At 42.1% G+C, this 18,624-nt stretch overlaps 1 protein-coding gene and 1 long non-coding RNA gene across 2 annotated transcripts in view; both read left to right on the top strand.

Moving 5' to 3' along the window:
• Nucleotides 1-10,287, top strand: part of LOC117213637 (RNA-binding protein MEX3B) — a 61,164-nt gene extending 50,877 nt beyond the window's left edge. The window contains exon 2 of the mRNA XM_033459141.1: nucleotides 7,057-10,287. Within this exon, the coding sequence (XP_033315032.1) occupies nucleotides 7,057-8,033 (977 nt within the window). The 3' untranslated portion in view covers nucleotides 8,034-10,287. The remainder of the gene's footprint in view (nucleotides 1-7,056) is intronic.
• Nucleotides 10,288-10,334: 47 nt separating this feature from the next.
• LOC117213684 lies at nucleotides 10,335-16,536 on the top strand. Its single transcript, XR_004488700.1, has 2 exons — nucleotides 10,335-12,504; nucleotides 16,417-16,536. It is a non-coding gene; the product is annotated as an uncharacterized LOC117213684 (long non-coding RNA).
• The last annotated feature ends 2,088 nt before the right edge of the window (nucleotides 16,537-18,624 follow it).

The following is an 18,624-nucleotide window of genomic DNA, read 5'->3' as shown; positions in this document are numbered from 1 at the left end:
TCCGATCCTTAGCGGTCTTTTTCGGGTCGACTACATCGATACCGCCCACGGTCGTCGGCCAGTCGTCGAGGAAACGACGAGTATCTCTCAGGCAAGGCATTTGGTGGCTGTAATTAAAGCAAAAGACCAGCTGATGGCCCTCCGAGTTTCTGACCCTCTTACACGACCTTTTTCCCTCCTCCTTCCTACGCTTGAAAATGTACTACCTTGTGCGTTTCTAAGAAGTATGGTAGCTACAGAATTTTTGTATCTCAACCGGAGAAGTATCCTTTTTTGGAACCTTATTCTCGGAACATCGTCAGTAGGTTCATACGTAGGAATTTGAGGGAAATGCAAGGGATGGAGAAGCATACAAAGTGGAGAATGTCAGGAACAGCTTCGCGAACGATCGGAATTTTGATATCGATCAATTGTAGACGCGTAATCGATGCTCTATATAATGGCCGGTGGAAACGTGGTCGGATCAAAGTAACGAGCTTGGCAAGTTTAGCGTGTAGATATCGCAAATCTGTCGATAACGCCGACCAATGTGTGCGAACTGTACACTATGACCGCTAGTTTCTAAGACGCGTATATAATCCAGCTGCCGGCTATAGAAGCGTGTAACTATTGATCCAGCGGCCTCTGGAAAGAGAGCCGCTGCTACTAGCGGCTGCTGCAGATTTCAGCAACGTCATTCGAGGGAGAGTGACGTATCGTGGGAATAGAAGGTCCAAACTGCACTCTCGAGAGGGCTTTGCTCGGTATTGTACTCGACCGGAGAACAGACCACGTGCTTCACGTGCATCGGTTACGTGAATGGCACCTTGAATGAATAAGAAAGAAATCAACGGAATAGCGAATCTTGTTTTGCGACATCACAACGAGTTGCCATAGACATACGGCCGAAGTGACGTGGACCTTTATTACGATTTTTATGCGTATTATATACATACATTTTCTAGAACGATTGGTTCTCGATCCTTTCAACCAGATCAACGTTGCGTTGCTGTTATAGTAGTATCATGACGAACGTGTAACCAGATCGACTAAATCATTCGTACGATCGGAAAGCTTCGGGTCGTAGCGTGTATCCGGACGATCGTCGATTCGAATCACGAGCATAATTCATCTCGAGACCGAAGTCGAACATTCTGCCGAACCTATTACTCCCTTTTCGTCCTTTACGATTTCGCGGTGCGTGCAAAAAGATGCGAAAGAAAAAGGAGAAGAAGAATTCGAAGACGAAGAAAGGACGAAGGATCGGGTCGAGCTGCTCAGGTCCCGGTCGATCCTCTCTTTCGTCCCTTTTGGTCCCTTCGATAGAGGCAGACAAAGGCAAAAGGCGCCTTGCGTTCTCTTCGATGCAGTCTCTTTCACTCCTCTTTCTCTTCCACTCACTTTTCTCTTCGTCTCACCTCACCTTGGCCGCGGCCCTTCAACTGTCTGCGACCCACGCCCCACCTTCTCTTCCTCCATCCGAACTACCACTACTACAATCATCGGTACCACCATCGAGTTAGCAGCCACCTTCTTCGACCACGAGGAGCAACCTTCTACTTCTTCGTCGTCGTCGTCGTAGTCGACGATATTGCCTTCTTCTTTAACAGCGTGTCTTCGTTCGTCCTCTTTTCTGCCTCTTCTTTCTTTCCATTTCTCATTTCCTCCCGGCTGTTCTTCGGATGCATGTGCTCGTGAATGCCACTCCTATCGGTGTGCTTATACCGATCCTCGTCCACCTGCCTTCTCAGAGTTATTTAGCCAACCGAACCGCCCTAATTCGCTGTAGGCGAATTTCCGGAACGGGGGAGAAGCTTGGATAAACGGAAATTCGACGGCCTATCCGTCGTTTATATGCCGTTTCGCGATGAAAGACGATCATCGATCGCGGTTACCTCTGATTCCAAGCGTCAGTTTATGATTTTCGTTACTATTTCTTTTTAGAAGCGTTAAGCTTGTACACCATCGATAAACCGCGGATTTCGATTATATTTTTATGAATACAGCTAAAAAAAGTGGAGCCTAAATAGGAATTTGCTTCACTTACAAAATATTATCGTCTAGTTTCGATACTTTATGTATCTCTGAATGTTATATTTATATCTTATCTATATATATGTCTTATAAATATGTCTATACTTATCTGCATTGTGTGAACTTGCGCACGTTCAAATTTCCTATAAATGCATGGAAGTACAAACTCTAGTCAGGAGTTACCCTTCGAACTTTCCGTTACCTTTCGAAATTGCAGAGATTTAATGTCGAAGAATCTCAAGTGTATTTGCGAGAGTTATATTTGTTGCTTATGCAATGGTAGTTAAGGAATTTCTAGTTAACGAAGGTCGACTATTTTTAGAGGTATTTATACGAAGCTCTCATTCTTCCATATCATGCTTGTAAATCGCAAAATTCACAGTGTCTGTAAACGATTTGAATTGTGCCAAGGGAGTTGAATATTGAAGTTTCACGTGCATAGTAGATAATGAATTTTACACAATTTTACAATGAAAAATGTGTGGATATATGCTTGGACTCGATCGCATTATGCATTTAGTTGAACTTTATAATGTGCCGTTCCGAGACATGTTATTAACTCACTGGGACGAGCGTTCCTCTTTGACATTCCTGAATCCGTATACATTATTCAGTAGTTGGACAAATTATATTGCCTAGCTTATGGTCAATTAACGGTAACCGATAGGTTTATTACGCGATTCGCTGTCGTGTTTTATAGCATCTTGCGATTTGGTGCGTTCGAACACTTGCACGGTTTAAATCTATTATTAGTAATTGAATTTTAATTAAGGAAAACGTACAATTTTGGAACTTCGTCAAAAGATTAAAATGACGAGGAATATTCAATATTTGATTGGCATAGAGAATTTATTAATACTAAAATTATTATTAATGGGAATATTAAGAAGAAGCAAAATTCAACGGCGACGATTTAAAAAATTAGTCAAATCTGTCAAATTAAATTTCCATAAATATCTTTATAAACTACATTTATGGTATATTATATATATTAATTTAATTAAAATTTTTTATTTCTTAAATTCACATAGATATAGCTGTATATATATATATACATATTATCTACAAAGCATAGTCTATTTAATTAAGAGTCTTATAATGGTTAACGAAACAAATTCTTCGTTCAATCAAAATCCTATCAAGCGTTATTTTTATAAGTCTGATGAGGCACCGATACAGAACGGTTCTCCGCAGACTAGTCAGCCCTCTAATTTTTATTCCCCTCGATTTCTACGTCTTTCTTCTCGTCTACCCCACGGCCGGCCGGGAGGCATCTCGCCGTTGTATCCTTGGGCAAATTTATGCCTCTTCAGATTACGGATAATAATGGTTACCCTTGTGCCGTGGCCAGCTCGTCTTAACAATTTGCCAGCTAGAATTACGACCGACTTTCCCCCGCAGCGTTTTATCGCTACTACACGTTCTGGCCAGTGCACCTAGTCATTGGCATGCGATATCGCACGATTCCAACTTCGATTGTGAGAATTTTCATGAAAATTGCCCTCCATATACCTCCCTCCTCTTTTCCACCGTTTTTCAACTCAATAGTCACACGAGTGTTATCCGGTGTTCGCGTTTCAGCCTTTCAGAATTCTACGAGTTCTCGATCGTAGAACATTCCGATTTAATCGAAGATCGTAACCTCGTTTAGCTACCAACAGAGGAATTGCATACTTTTGGCAAACGCACTGATCTCAAAATGAAATACGCGCTGGCGACGCTATATCGAATCCTTGAGCGAGAATTTATGGCGTTAACGAAGAAAGTGGGACGAATATATAGTCGGGTAATTTTTGGTCGCGGAAATTTCGAACGAAAGAACACAATTTTCGTTTGTCAGCTTCTCGTTCTTCAAACGGCAGACTAAATTGGTTTGGTAATGAGACGCGGGCAACGTTGTAATTTCCTCCCATTGGGCGCTACTTTTGCCCGTGTTTCTTCAAGGTCTCTTGAAAGTTCTGCGGCGTGTTAACGCGACGCATCCTTCGCGGTCCCGCGAGTTTATCGAAATCGGACCTGCATGCGCCGGGGAAGGGTTTCAAAGAACCACAAACCTTACAGTGGTGTGTCTCGTATATGGAGATTCAGCGGTTGAGAGAAAAACTGTGAAAGGGGTGGAGGAGCGGGAACGTGGGTAACCGTTGAATGAATATAATCGTCGAAGGTAAACCGGCTGGAAGGAAGAAACGAGACAGAAGAGAAGGTTGGGTACAATGGGTTCCGAAAATAAAGCGTGATCGATGAAACTGAAACAGGATTTACCCTAGCGATTCGAGGACATGCGTGGACGCGTTTCTCCTTACTTTCTTCAAATATTTTTGCGTTTAACCGTCACACACTTTTCACTTGGTGACTCAAGACTAGTGCGTGCATGTGCGCAAAATCTAAAATCGTTGGGAAAAGGACGCTTTGATTAACGAACGTGATCAATTCCTTGGTCGTCTATTATTACGCAGTTTCTATAGTACAATAATAGCGTTATGTCTGCGTGACTAACGACACTCACAGTAAAAATTCCGGCTGTATACTCGTTCCACCTTCTTTGTTAATCTCAATTTCGTTTTCCAACGAAAGAAGGATTTTTTATGTTTCAATCGATTAAACGAGTCATTTGTTGACGAAAATCCTCTAGGATTATTGCATTCAAAATTAACAGAAACAAATTAATGCCAGTTAGATCGATTGCAATCTTTGCAAATATAGTTACGATGCGATTTATTTGTAACTTCTATACATAGATAAAAGAAATGATTACACCCGAGAGATTAGGAATCCTAGTAACGAATTGGGATAAGAAAATCTGTAGAATAAAATCGTAATTCTTATGTTTCTAAAATCTAAGGAATTTTATAAAAAGTCGGTCGAGAACGAACAAAATAAAGCTGAACATGAACGAAGAGAACACGGTACTTTTCCACGATAAATATCCCGAATTTAGGAGAATACCGCGGATGAGAACGACCCTATCTCTGGTTATGGTCGCAATTACGCTCGCGCCCCCGAGACGACCTCGCGTCGCAACTTATGTCCCTTTCCTCTCGCGTTTAAACGCTTCGAACCGCGTCGTGGCGTGCAGTTAAGGCCATATCGATGTCAAGATTGTGCCGCAGCGGCCGTCCCTGAAGAGCCGTGGACGCCCGTGACATTGTCGCGTCGCGCAAGGACTGCGTAGTGAAGCAAGGGAACCGTCTAAACGATCCAAAGAACGTTTTCAGTCAGTGTTTTCTTTCCCTTTCTGGTACGTTACTCAATGGGCAAAAATGTCGTCCGATTTTGATCGAATAAATGGAGTTGCGTGTCGCTATCTGATGACCCTTTGGCTTTGTGGAAAGCTACGATCGATAGTCCGTTTCGTGATATTTATACGTGGCTCGTTCGGTCGATCATTTTGATTGACTTTCTTAGGATAATTATTATATAAGCCGCTTATTTGCTAAATCTGCGCAAAACGAAAAGTAGGAAAAATCGATGAAATTATATAACATAAAAGCATCGATCGCTTTGGCACTTCAATATCAGAATGCAAGTTATACGAAAAAAACATACGATCCACATAGAGAACCATCTTTTTGTCCATATATTTCGCAAGAAATCATTCGAATCTTCAAAAAAACATTGCTGTACGTCCACAAAATTTCTGTTGTGAAAGTTACAAAATTGTATTACTCTGCCCAATGTACTAATTCCAGTTCACGGTATACGTATATAGTGTACCGTCCCAACAACCTATCCGGATTACACTCGAGCGTATTCGAATCTATCGCGTGTCCAATTTCCACCTGAAAGAATCCAACTTTCCTGTACGATTCAAGTTCAGAAACGTCGTGTGATTTACGATGGCGACCGTTCGATAAACGCAATTAAAATGCTCTCTAATGAACGTGGAATCGTTCGGATGGCGGAGAAACGGATAGGAAGGAGGCAAAGGTATGCGAAGCCGGGGGCGGGGAGCTCCGCGTGTGTCGCGCGTTCGTTGGTGCGCCGAAGGAGAGAGTGAACTGAATGAAAGGGAGGTTGGTGAAAGAGAGAGAAAGGGAGAGGAGGATGCGAAGACAGCGAAGGATAGCCGCGGGAAGGAGAAAGGTTGGACGCTGGGAAGGAGACGGAACGCAGAAGGTGGCCGAGCGCGAAAGAAGGAAAGGGAGAGGAGTGGTTCACCTGCATTGCTAGCATTGCGCCGGCTCAAGGCCAGAGAGTCTGCGAGACCGAGGACCAGACCGGGTCGGGACCTCCTTCCTTCCAGTTTCCTGCACCCTGCCCTCTCTCTGCCTCTCCGCCGTCGTTTTCTTCCTTCTCTCCACATGGCATCCCACCGCTCTCTTACAGCTTCTCCTTTTTCGTATCACGCGCAGATCTCGCTATGCGTCTGTTGTTCCCCGCGTACAGACAATTGCGTCATGACAAAGAGTCTGCTCCTCCGACGGAGCACCGACACCGTCAACCACCTTCCGTAGAACTGCGATCAGTCGTAGGCTCGCGAGCTACGTGTACTTGGAAGGATGCAGTTTTTTCAGACTCTCGGTTGATTTGGCAGAGATGGGAGGAAGCGTGGGTCGTGAGGATAATTCGATGACTTGGTTGTTGGTACGAGCGAATTAAGATATATGTACTTGGGACGCGCGTCTTGGCGAGGTGCAATTCCCTTGCTGATTAATGATTCTTCTGGTCATTTGTTTGATTTATATCGGCGTATAATTGCGTTTTATAGGTGGTTGTAGTTTTGTGAATGGAAAGGATTCATCTTAAGGATGGACTCGTAAGAATGACTTGCAGGATATGTAGATAAATCATACATATTTGTACTAATGCTATTTATCTTGAAGTGAGAAAGGACGATAGTCTTTAAATTTCGATATTCATAAGACTTGCTATATTCATATGATACGCGTATAAAATTAATTAAGAAAAGAGAAGGAGAGAAGGTCGAATACGTTTAGCATTTCGATATAATAGCGTTCTTAGAAAAACACGATGAAAACTTAATTTCGTGTGTTGGTTTCCAAGAAACTTGTAACTAAACGATCGTTTCTGGTTTGATTGCAGGTTGTAAAATCAAAGCACTGCGGGCGAAGACCAACACTTACATCAAGACCCCTGTGCGTGGCGAGGAGCCGGTGTTCGTGGTAACCGGACGTAAGGAGGATGTGGCGCGTGCAAAGCGCGAGATCCTGTCAGCCGCGGAGCATTTCTCTCAGATCCGCGCGTCGCGCAAGAGCTCGTTGGGCGCGTTGTTGGGCGCACCTCCTGGACCACCAGCGTCCGTACCAGGCCACGTGACGATTCAGGTACGAGTCCCGTACAGAGTAGTGGGCCTGGTGGTAGGACCGAAAGGCGCGACCATCAAGAGAATCCAGCATCAAACGCATACCTACATAGTAACGCCCAGTCGTGACAAGGAGCCTGTGTTCGAGGTGACCGGACTACCCGAAAGCGTGGAGGCTGCGAGACGCGAGATCGAGGCACACATAGCACTTAGAACCGGCACAGGAACGACCCTCGACGATTCGGAACTGCTAAGCGTGCTCTGTCGCGGTGGCTTGGGCTCGATCCTTGGTTGCCTCGATCCACCAGGCTCGAACGGTTCGAACGGATCAAGCGGAGCATTTTCCAGCAGCGGAAGTTGCAGCAGCTCGTCTAGTAGTTCCGGTGCACCTGGGTTAAACGATCTGGTGGCGATTTGGGGAGCCGGTATGGAAAGGGACGAAGGACTAGGCGAGTCGCCATCGTTCGAGTCCCAGACAGCGTCCGCCTCTTCGATTTGGTCGTTCCCGGGCGTTCCGTTGCCCTCGAGGCCATCACCGCCGGCGTCAGCGAGTCCGACGTCACCTACGGATTCACTGTTAGGCGGTGGACGACGAGAATGCGTGGTGTGCGGCGACAAGGAGGTCACCGCTGCTCTCGTACCATGCGGACACAATCATTTTTGCCTGGACTGCGGCAACCGGGTCTGCGAGAGTTCGGATCCTAGCTGCCCCATCTGCTCCAGGCCCGTCTTACAAGCGCTACGCATCTTCTCTTAAGCACCGATCAAAGCCAGCAGAGATCCTACAGACTTCTGGTACAGCGGCTGTAACACCGATTCTCACCATTAACAAACATCTGCTCTTCAATTTTTGGCGGCTCATCCAGGAACGACGGCGCTGGAGAACGCCCACCCCGAATTTTTCCGTATATTAAAAGCCTCGTGTTCCCCCGTTCGTTACGACTACGGCCGTGAGATTTCGCGTCGACAACGGGGGAGCGGACGCGCACAATGTCTCAATTCCACTGCTGCCAATAATCTCTTCTACGCGCCGGGAATGCCCTGATATAAATGCTAACTTGTCGCGTCGTTCCCGCCGACCGAATACAACGAAGTCAGCTTTTAAGTTCTACAAGAATATATAGAACGAGAGAGAGGGAGAGAAAGAGAGATTAAAAAGAAAGATAACATACTCGCTCATTCATTGTCATCGTTTTCATACTTTTACCTTCGGTATATAACGTAAAGTGTAGTAGATATCCTGGCTCGCAGGTTTATGCACAAGATCAACACGTCGAATGAATGGCGTCGGAGCTGACGCGTGACTGAGAGCAATGAGTGACACACTCGGTTCTCTGTGTTCGTATCATGGTGGACGTCACATGTTTCTGTTACGTGAAAGAAGGACGATTCGTTTGGCTTTGCCGCTTATGGGGTTGCCTTCGAACTATCGGGAAAAAGTTTGACGCGCACGGTTCGATACCTTCGTAGTAACGAGACTGTTGACCACCGAGATGTTACTTTGCTCGGATAAAATACGAATTAGTATTGAAGGTAGTGCGTTTCATATCGATTGCAATAACATTCCATTCGCTGATTGTATTCACGTCACGGTATATTCTCGTATTTTTCTACAAATTCTTTTCGAATCGAAGGCAGTCTAGATAATGGAATGGAACGAATTAATCGAATCAATCGAATCTCCATCGACAACATTTTAATTAGCCTAGACGTTATTTTTTTATATAATTGACAATCCACGAACGAGAGTCAGCACTCTTCAATAATACGTGCGAGAACGAAACATTCATAGTTTTTGAATATTTTTGTATGTTGTCCTTCTTTCACGTATCGATGCATGGAACGATTGAAACCGTAATTGCCATTGCGTTATTCTCCGCGAAACATTATAAAACACTATATCAAAGGTGCTTGCAAACACTGAGAAATAAAGTTTTTACGAATTCTATATTTTTATTTAGGAAGCGTACCAATCATCGTAAACGTCCTATTTATCGTTCTGAACGTTTTATGGAAATTACGAGTTTCGATTTCCATCAGCCATGATTTGGCTTTTGAATAGCCAAAAGCGCAGTTGCGGTGGTGTTCATTCGCTCTCTCGATCGCTACGCTCTTCGCGTCTTTTGCGATCACGTGATTGCTAGTTCAAAGATGGAGACGTAAGAACAGCTGATAATATAAAAACGAGATGATTTTGAAAAAAAAAAAAAAATAAGAAAGGAAGGTGCGTATGAAGATCCTTTATAATTATTCTCCCTTATAACTAAACGAACAGGCAATGTGAATCTCAAAGAACATGTTAAAAATGCTTTTGTATGTTTTGTAAAAGTTTCCATGACGAATCGAGTATAATTTTGTCACGTGGTTGCAAGGTGTGTTTGATGGTAATCAATCAAACGGTTTAAATCGACGACAGTGTCAAAATGGAAAGGGATATAGAGGATGGTCGTGCATCTTTCGATAGTTCAGCTTTCGAAGTTTCTCTGCTAATAATTTATGGGATTAATCGAGCAATCGTAACAAATAGAATATCCTTGAAATATTTATTATCTCGTCACTCTTCCTATCTCATGACAAGTGAAAACTTTTCACGAAAGCGACTCTATCGGTAGATGTATCGACACACGATGGACTTTCGAGACCTGCGAGCTCGTCGTACATAATCGCAGCGAACGATCACCGAAAAAAAATTGCCCATATTTGACGTAACTTATAACCTAGTACACGCTCACTCATACCTATACATACACATTACACGTACACATATTACAGACATACAGCCGATCTCATCATTATATATAACAAGCACACGTCGCACTAAAGAAGAAAGATTTAAAAAAAAAAGAATATACAGGGTGAGTGGTCACGTGTCCCTCGATTTGCCGCAAAATTACTTAGATGATAGTATTATTAAAAACGGCGTGCCCGTCTCACCCAGGTTCCTTCGCTACTAGAGTATTATATCTTACATTTATATAAGCGACATAGCAATTGAAATAATAATAATAATAATAATATATTATAAATATAAAAAAAACATAAATAAATATATTATATATAATATATATATATATATACATATATATATATGATGTCAGGAAAGAAAAGGCTGACAAGTAAGAAGGATAATATTTTATCGAGGAGATTTAGATTTTGTATTTTTCGCGCGTTTCGTCGACGGGACCTACGGGTGGTCGGGGACAGCTACACACGCCAGGCGACAAAATAAATGAAAATTATTATTAAGAGTTCTATAAGAAAAAGAAAATAAAAAAGAGCGAAGGCAAAAAAAAAGAAACAAACCTAAAGAAAAAAAATCGAAAAATAGAGAAAAAGGAAAAAGGAGACAGCGCTTAAGGGGAAACAAAATGTTTTAAGATTATACGGTGCATCGCGGGAACGCGTGAACCAACTTCTCCCTGATTGCTGAAAGGTACGAGAACAAGGGAAAGAAAAGAAAGAAAGAAAGGAGAAAAAAAGAAATAATGCCGCCGATCGATTCCTAGGAGCGTATTCTTCGAGCCCTAAGGAATAATCCGAGTAATAACTTGTATCTTGTAATAACTTGATATATTTTTTGTTGTAGGGATCGACGACCCGTGTATATTTAGCTTTTCTTTCGACAAGTCGTGATTATATCATTACATATTGTATTATTCTATCGCATGGATATATATCGGATGCTATTAGTATGTGTCATTCTACTAGAGGAAGGACGAACTTGCATTTTTAGTTCTTCTATTTCACGGTATCTCTTTTCCTCGTTCTTCCTCGCGGACATCCTCACGAACGATTGTCGCGATTTCCTGGATGTGCCACCAGCGTGCGCGTTTGGGGCAAGGAAATTGCGATACTCGTCGTTCAACACGAACGAGAGGGTGGCCGATACGTGTCTTTACGTCCCGCTGTGTTACAATTCACTTTCTTCCTTTTTTTTTCTTCTTCTTTCAACGAGGAACAGTGTTACTCGTTGTTTGTTCGTGTAATCGTATTTCAGAAGGGAAAGAAAGCTGGACGAATGGTTTTTATCGGCTGAAGAACGCGATGAACGCGTTGGCCTGCTTCTTTTTTCTTTTTTCCCGATATTAAAAGTAGAAAAAAAACCGAGGGACGAAACTACTTCCCCTTTTTTGACTCCTATTTTATATTTATGCTGACTTCGATGTCGAGTACTATCGCCCGTTGTATTTTCCTCTAATTCTTTCACATTCACGTGATTCTTCCTCGTTGTCTGTTACTGCAACTGCTGCGCGAAGCTGTTCCTCTCCTTTTCCTTTTCTGTTTTCCTTCTATCTTCAAATCGTCGGAAACTTCTTGTCAATCGTTGCCATTTTTAAACAAAGATATGCTCAAGGCGCAGCTCCGAACAAGTCGAGGTATATTATTAATACATATTACATATAAAATATATATATTATATATAATGTACGTCATCCAATGTTGTCGGATGTTCGAATAGAAAGAGGATATTTTTTCGGTCGTTCGAGCTGCAGCTCTGTATAGCGGGTGCCTCGGTAGTTTCTCACCTAGACTCGCTCCCTTCGTTTTTTATTTTATAATATTGATTATTATTATTTTTATTTTGTAATGTCTTTTTTTAATCGTTCAGCAGATATCTTTGTTCATTATGCGTTTCGTTTTGAACGACCCCGTCCTAGCAAACCCTGATGTCCAAAAACCACCCCCTTTACCCGTGTCATTCTTTTCGTACAAAAGGAAATAATAAACAAGAGAAAACTCTTCCTTCTTGTCAAAAAGAACGCGTTCTCTTCGCGAGCTACCGGTTAATCGAAATAGACACAAGCATTAGGTACACACTTTCACACGGGCATACATACACTCCCTACGAACAAGTTCACACTCAGCTTTCATACAGAATCGCGCTACATTTTAGCGCCAATGTATATTAGATATGTATGTACAATATTATTATTTGTTGCTCCGCAGGACATCACTCATCCTGTCACGTATGAATGACGAGTTCACGCGTAGACGCATGAAATCCTTCTAAATGTACGTTTACACACATCCATACACTTGTACACATGTACATACACGTTCAAAGAACATACACACACGCGGACGTAATCTGACGTGCACTAACATAACACATATAAACACACATATAACACACATAGATCAAACACACGCGAAAATAAAGTCTTATATATATACATATGTATATTATAATCAACACTCGAGAGAGAGAAAGGGAGAGAGAGAGAGAGGTTTATTATATTTAAGTTCGAGGCAAATAAATTCTATATTTTTTCTATGTTAAGTATAAATTAGAGAGATTGTGAGAATGAATGAAAAGGAGTGAATGGTAACGGCAAAAGAAAATGAAAAGAAGTGTAAAAGATATGGTGATGACATAAACATATATTATATTATTATATTATATATATTATTATTATTATTATTATATTATATTATATTATATTATTATATTATATTCTATATATATACATATAAACTATATTTATAGGTATTCTCTTTAGCATCTACGTTCCGATATACGGGGACGCCGCCGCGCAGAGTATAATATAAAGGAACAAAAAAACAAAAAAGATGACGAAAAAAGAGAAAGACGGTCGGCGTGCTTGTACATGCATATGTAGATCATGCCAGATAAACTGTCATTAACTTCGCTGCGTAAAGTCTGATCTGATTCTCGCAATTCGAGATCAGAGAAAGGGGTGAGAATGGGTGAAGGGGAAGGGAAAGTACGAGAGGAAAAGTGAAAAAGGGAAAGAAAATGAAGGCGAAAAAGATACAGGCGCGAGTTTTCGCTCTTCTTGCGTTTTTTCTTGTTTCTTCTTCTTTGACGGAATTTTCGAATATCGCGCCGCAGTTCTTGTCGCGCGCTAGAGAAAAGACGGGGACTATCGACGATCGCGGAACGGACGGACGAGAATACGTCGCTGGACTCTGTGTGGTTGTGTTGGTATTTGCTCGGCAAAACTGCTGGTACTTGCTCGAACGTGGAGAAAGAACGGGTGAAACCGAAAACGTCTCGCGAGATAAATCGAGAGATGTCAAGGGTGGTGGAAAGGAATAACAGTGGGTGGTTGCCAAAATTCGAAGCGCGTCTCGTTGTACTCGCGAAACAACCTCGACATGCGTCAGAACGAAATGTCTGCATGAAAAGTGTAGTAGAATTAAAGCAATTTGTCAACGATAATATCCATAGCCGTGGCTCTCTTCGAGGCGCGTGTTCGACGGCGTCGATGTGCAGCGAAACTCGGTTCACTCAGGGCCGTCTTCCCAATGTACCACGAATGATCCACTGGGAAAGTTGCGGTTTCATACGTATAACTGACAGAGGTAGCCTTGCTGACCGCACGTAGATCGCGCCCGCGCTTGCCGTTACGCAGTCTTCCCTTCTCCCGACGCGCGATTCCGGAAGACGATACAGCTCTGTGTGTTTAGTGTGCCGGGTTCCGCGGCAAGACTATATCACGAACAAACGAGTAACAATTTGTCGAGAACCTCCGCTAGACTTTAGGACGACTACTGCTAGATAACACTTAACCGATTCACCGACGCGTCAGGCAGCCTTCACTTTGGCCGAGGTTCCGACATATCGCGGCAGAGTCGGCGTCATCGTTCCTCACGATCGTCATCTTCGTCAGATAGGTCACTGCACGTGTGACGTGCGCTGCTTTGCAACGTTCACGGCGCACGCGTACACGTTGTTTCGTGTTCTCGCTCCAATTTCGCACTTATTACCCACCGATAACGCCGTCGCGACCATCGCTGTCTCGACTTTCGTTCGTTTCAGCGGACGAACAAGCACATCATTCGTGGCAATGCGTTCGCCATCATCTCCAGCCACTTTCGCTAACGTTCGTCGAGTCGATCCAAAGTTAGAGCAGAAGGGATCGCGACGAGTCGATTCGTTCTTCCGTTGCGTCGAGCCGCGTGCTAAGGGTGACGATTGCCGTTTTTGTTCTCAAGGAGACAGCTTTTCGCTAATCGAGGTTGTACGTTAATCTTCCTCCTTGACCGTGTACCATCGATTATAGAGTATCGATCAGACGCTAGACCAGAAGGGTAGCGAGATTTGCAGTGCCATACGTGAATCAAAAGTTGTTCGCTATGTTCTTCTACCAATAAATGTCGATTTCGACTAGCTGCTATGTTGTTCTACGATGGGAAGATTAGTTTAGCGATGGTGTTCATTCTTATCCGGGCATTTTTTTCCACGCGATTCACCCACCGCACGCGCCAATCAATCGTTTCTTCGATGAGTCGTTCAGCAGGAGGAGAGACCGCCCGATCTTCTTATTAATCGGTTGAAGTGGGATAGTTTGGAAGCAGAATGATGAAAATGATCGCGTAGCATTTTTCCCGGGTGTTCTTTCTCCGCGAGACGCGAAACACGGACATTGTCTGGCCCCGCAGTTCCTTTTTCACTTAACGTCGAATCGTTTTCAGTGATATTAGTCAATGATGTGTCAGACGTACAAAGTATTGTACACTTGCGGTGTGATTATGTTCCCCTGTTTATCTTCCTAATTCGACTTTAATTCTATTTTACGCGTTTTTAAGTTGTTTATGCGGTTTTGAAAGAATTATTATGAGTAAATTACGTAAATGCCATTAGAAGAGTGATATATATATATATATATATATACACATATATATATACATATATATACATATATACATATATACATATATACATATATATATATACATATATACATATATATATATATATACAGTATATATATTTTTTTATAAATATCGCGTGTGACGTGTTATTTTATTGTTATTTATTCTGTTTGTCGTTGTCTTATGTGGAGCTAATGAAATATTATTTTTTTATCGAGTTAACAAACAGAAAAAGCGACAAAATTTACTAAAATCGAAACATTGGAACATTATCAGTCGTTTTGTTAACCGTATTCTTAAAAAGTTCGTTTACTTCATACGATTTTTCTTTACTTTACTCCTTTTTTCTCTTCTCGCGTGTTCGTTTCCGCGTTTCTCGCGAGTAAAAACGTCTAATCGCGACGTTGCGTAATCTCTCGCGGACCAATCGTCGTATGATCTCTGTTGCTGTTTTTCAACTTCGCTACCGACAGTTTACGACCGTCCCGGGGCGCCGCCGCTTTCCTTCTATGGAAGTGGTTTTATCAGATCGATAAAACGCGACCAGTCTGACACATTTCATCGGCACCAAATCGTGATGGATCACGGACAGAGACACATTCAGGAATATCAAACTTGTCGGTGGATCGTTGCTCGCGGTGTGTATCTCTCGTTCAAAGACGAATCACGCGACCATTTCACGATTTACAACCTTCTTGCTTCCCGTGGAAATCGATAAAGCAGGAAATCGTGGCGTTGTCCCTTCGAACGCAACGCTGGTAAACCCTCGTGGCGGCTTCGCCGCGATCTGAGTGACAGGGCATGCTGTGTATTCTTTGTAGCGCGTTCTTTGTAGGAGGCATTTACCGCGTTTTAACGTAACGAGTAATAAAACGTCGTCTAAGGTTAACTAATATCGTAATAATCGTATTAAAGCGTAACGTATAATGATTATTGATATAGCCATTGGCTGTGACCGATAACTGCCATTTTCGTAAAAAAAAAAGAAAAAAAAAGAAACAAAGACGAGAGAAATAAGACGGGAAGTTGTTTTAAACGGGTCTGCGAACACAGACGTCGGCGATCTCACTGTCGCCGTGTCGTGAGAATACCAGTACTGTGCGCGGACACGTGCTCACACCATACACACGCACACACACACGCACGAACACATCTACACGTACGAACACACACGAACACGTTAATGAAACGGATACACGCGATTGGGTCGCCATGTCGAGATAAACGCGAGAATTTCGGTTTCGAGGAACGAGACGACGAGGAAACCGGGGGGGATTTGGTGAAACGATAACGGGGGACGATATGACGATGGCGAAAATGAGATACGAGAACTACTAGGAAGGATCCGGAATCGTCGGTTTTTCCCGGAGTTGTAGCGATCAAAGGAGAATTTCGGTGCGAGATAGGAAAACAGCTCTGGCAAGATAGAGACGCTTTCAGAAAGATGGTTGTTCAACGGAATAAGGTTCGAATTGACGCGGAGAAAGGGTGAAACGACGCGAGTATCGAGCAATTGCGAGAGAGAGAGAGAGAGAGAGAGAGAGAACACGTACACCCACACGACGATACATATCTCAAAGAATAATAACTAAACGTAAGGGAGATTAAATAAACGTTAATAGATGACAGAGTAATAAGGAAATCTAGCCACTGAGGAGAAAAAAAAACTTCGATGAAGGCGGATGAAAACGGATTATAAATTAATTATAGGTATATCGAGACGTATATATATATATAAAATATATATATATTATATATATATAATATATAATATATATATATAATATATATATATAAATATTATAGAAACAGAGAGAAAGAGAGTGAAAGAAAGAGAGAGAGAGAGAAAGAAAAATAGATGATCGTTGTTGCTTAATTTGTCCGTATTTACTATATTATTATATTCTATTAAATAGCTATATATTTGATTATTAATTATTATTAATTATATTATTAATATTATTATCATTGAAATCATTATTATTATTGGTCTATATATAGTATGTATGCATATATTTCATATCTATTTCTGTACTTGCGCATAGTGGTTCGCTGGATCGGTTTAAAGCTTGGCACGGATTTATATTTTTTGTTTGCCGTTTAGTTGAAACGCTGTTTAAAGATTGTTTTATCCCTTTAGAACAACTACTATCGATCAATCGCAGCCGATAGAGATTCTACTCTCAGTTACATAACGAACTGAATTTTTCCTCGCGAAAACCAAACTTCGTCGCTGCGACACTTTCTTCTTCTATTTTCCTTTATATTCTTCTATTGCGCTCTAACCTGGTTATTGCCTTGTTTTCGATCGTTCTCCATCTTTTTCATCTCCCTTCGTGCGCTGTGCAAGCTGTCGATCAACGATGGATAATGATTGGATATGAGTGAGATCGTTCGAATATATCTAATATATTATATATATATATTATGTATTATAGATACTATATACACGCGTTTGTATTATCGCGGAGAGGAATAAAAACAGAAAGGATGCACGTTCGAGGATACGAAGACGCGCAGCTCACTGTATTATTCTATATGGATCGATATAAATGGCGCGGTAGTACGTCGATCATATCGCACTCGAGTTCTCGAACGTGCCACCGCACAATTACTTATCCGAACTACTTACTGGTCTACTTAATTGTCGTAAAGGACGAACGAAAGCGTAGCTGTGCTCAGTTTACTGCGTTCGCAATCGTTGCACGCGCGCATCACCGTCGATCCATCGAGATATCACGTAGCGGGCGTAGCCATTTCAGTTTCCACAGCGACTCCGTTCGTCTTGCGTTCGTGTCAAATCTGTTTGCGCGCGTTTGCACAAATTATAATTTATTTTTGTTACCGTATGTATTGCGCTGCGAGTAAAGGAAATAATTGTTATACGCAAAGATTAGATTCAGTGGTAGATTAGAGAGTGTTCGTTTATTCCCAGCGAGTCTTGTCCAATATGAATAAATTTAAGTTGGTCAATTTGCTACAAGTTGATATTGTTGCGAACTATGGCTACGAAGTTATTGAAGAGGTTATATGGAAGCTAGATGCAAATAGAATATAGTCACGTAATTATAATGTGAACAAATTATGTTCTTCAGAAACGGACAGATACAAAGAGCGGTCACTGAGCTTTGCAATTATCTGTCGGTAAAGGAAAGATAAACGAAGGATGAAGAATAACGAACACACGTAAACAGATTCAGATTGGCGTAGAAACGATCGAACGAGGACGATCGCGGGGGAATGTCGAAAGGGTTAAACATGGTGAAACAGAAAAACATTGTGAATTCTGGAAACAATGATTCTTCGATGGATCGTCGAAATCTCGTGCATATCGATCCTCGTTCTTTTCGACTTTTATTTTGTTCGTTTGTGTTCCTATATATGTAATCTCAAGTTTTCTTATATTAATTTTTTATCCTCGTCTACCTTTTCATTTTATAATCTCTATATCCTAAGGAAAACTATATTTTGTTTTAGACATGAATTATTTAAAACTAGTTTTAAGAACAATGAAAGAGAGAACGCTTGTGTGTTCGCGAGAAAACAAGGGCGCGCAGTTTTCATGTAGATGCAACGAGTTACGATACGGCTTTCCTTTCTTCGCCAGGGGGAGAGGCGTTTTTTTTAGGCAATAGGGGTGTGCGTGTGCATCAATGGCGTGCGTGTGATCATTTGAGGAAGGATTTCCTCGTGAACGCGACGCGATCCGAGCGTGGCAACCGCTCCAA

This window comes from Bombus bifarius, unplaced genomic scaffold (assembly GCF_011952205.1).
Source record: "Bombus bifarius isolate JDL3187 unplaced genomic scaffold, Bbif_JDL3187 scf7180000009125, whole genome shotgun sequence".
Taxonomy (NCBI): Eukaryota; Metazoa; Arthropoda; class Insecta; order Hymenoptera; family Apidae; genus Bombus; species Bombus bifarius.
Note: the sequence above shows the minus strand (reverse complement) of the source record. Positions and strands in the feature narration are given on the sequence as shown.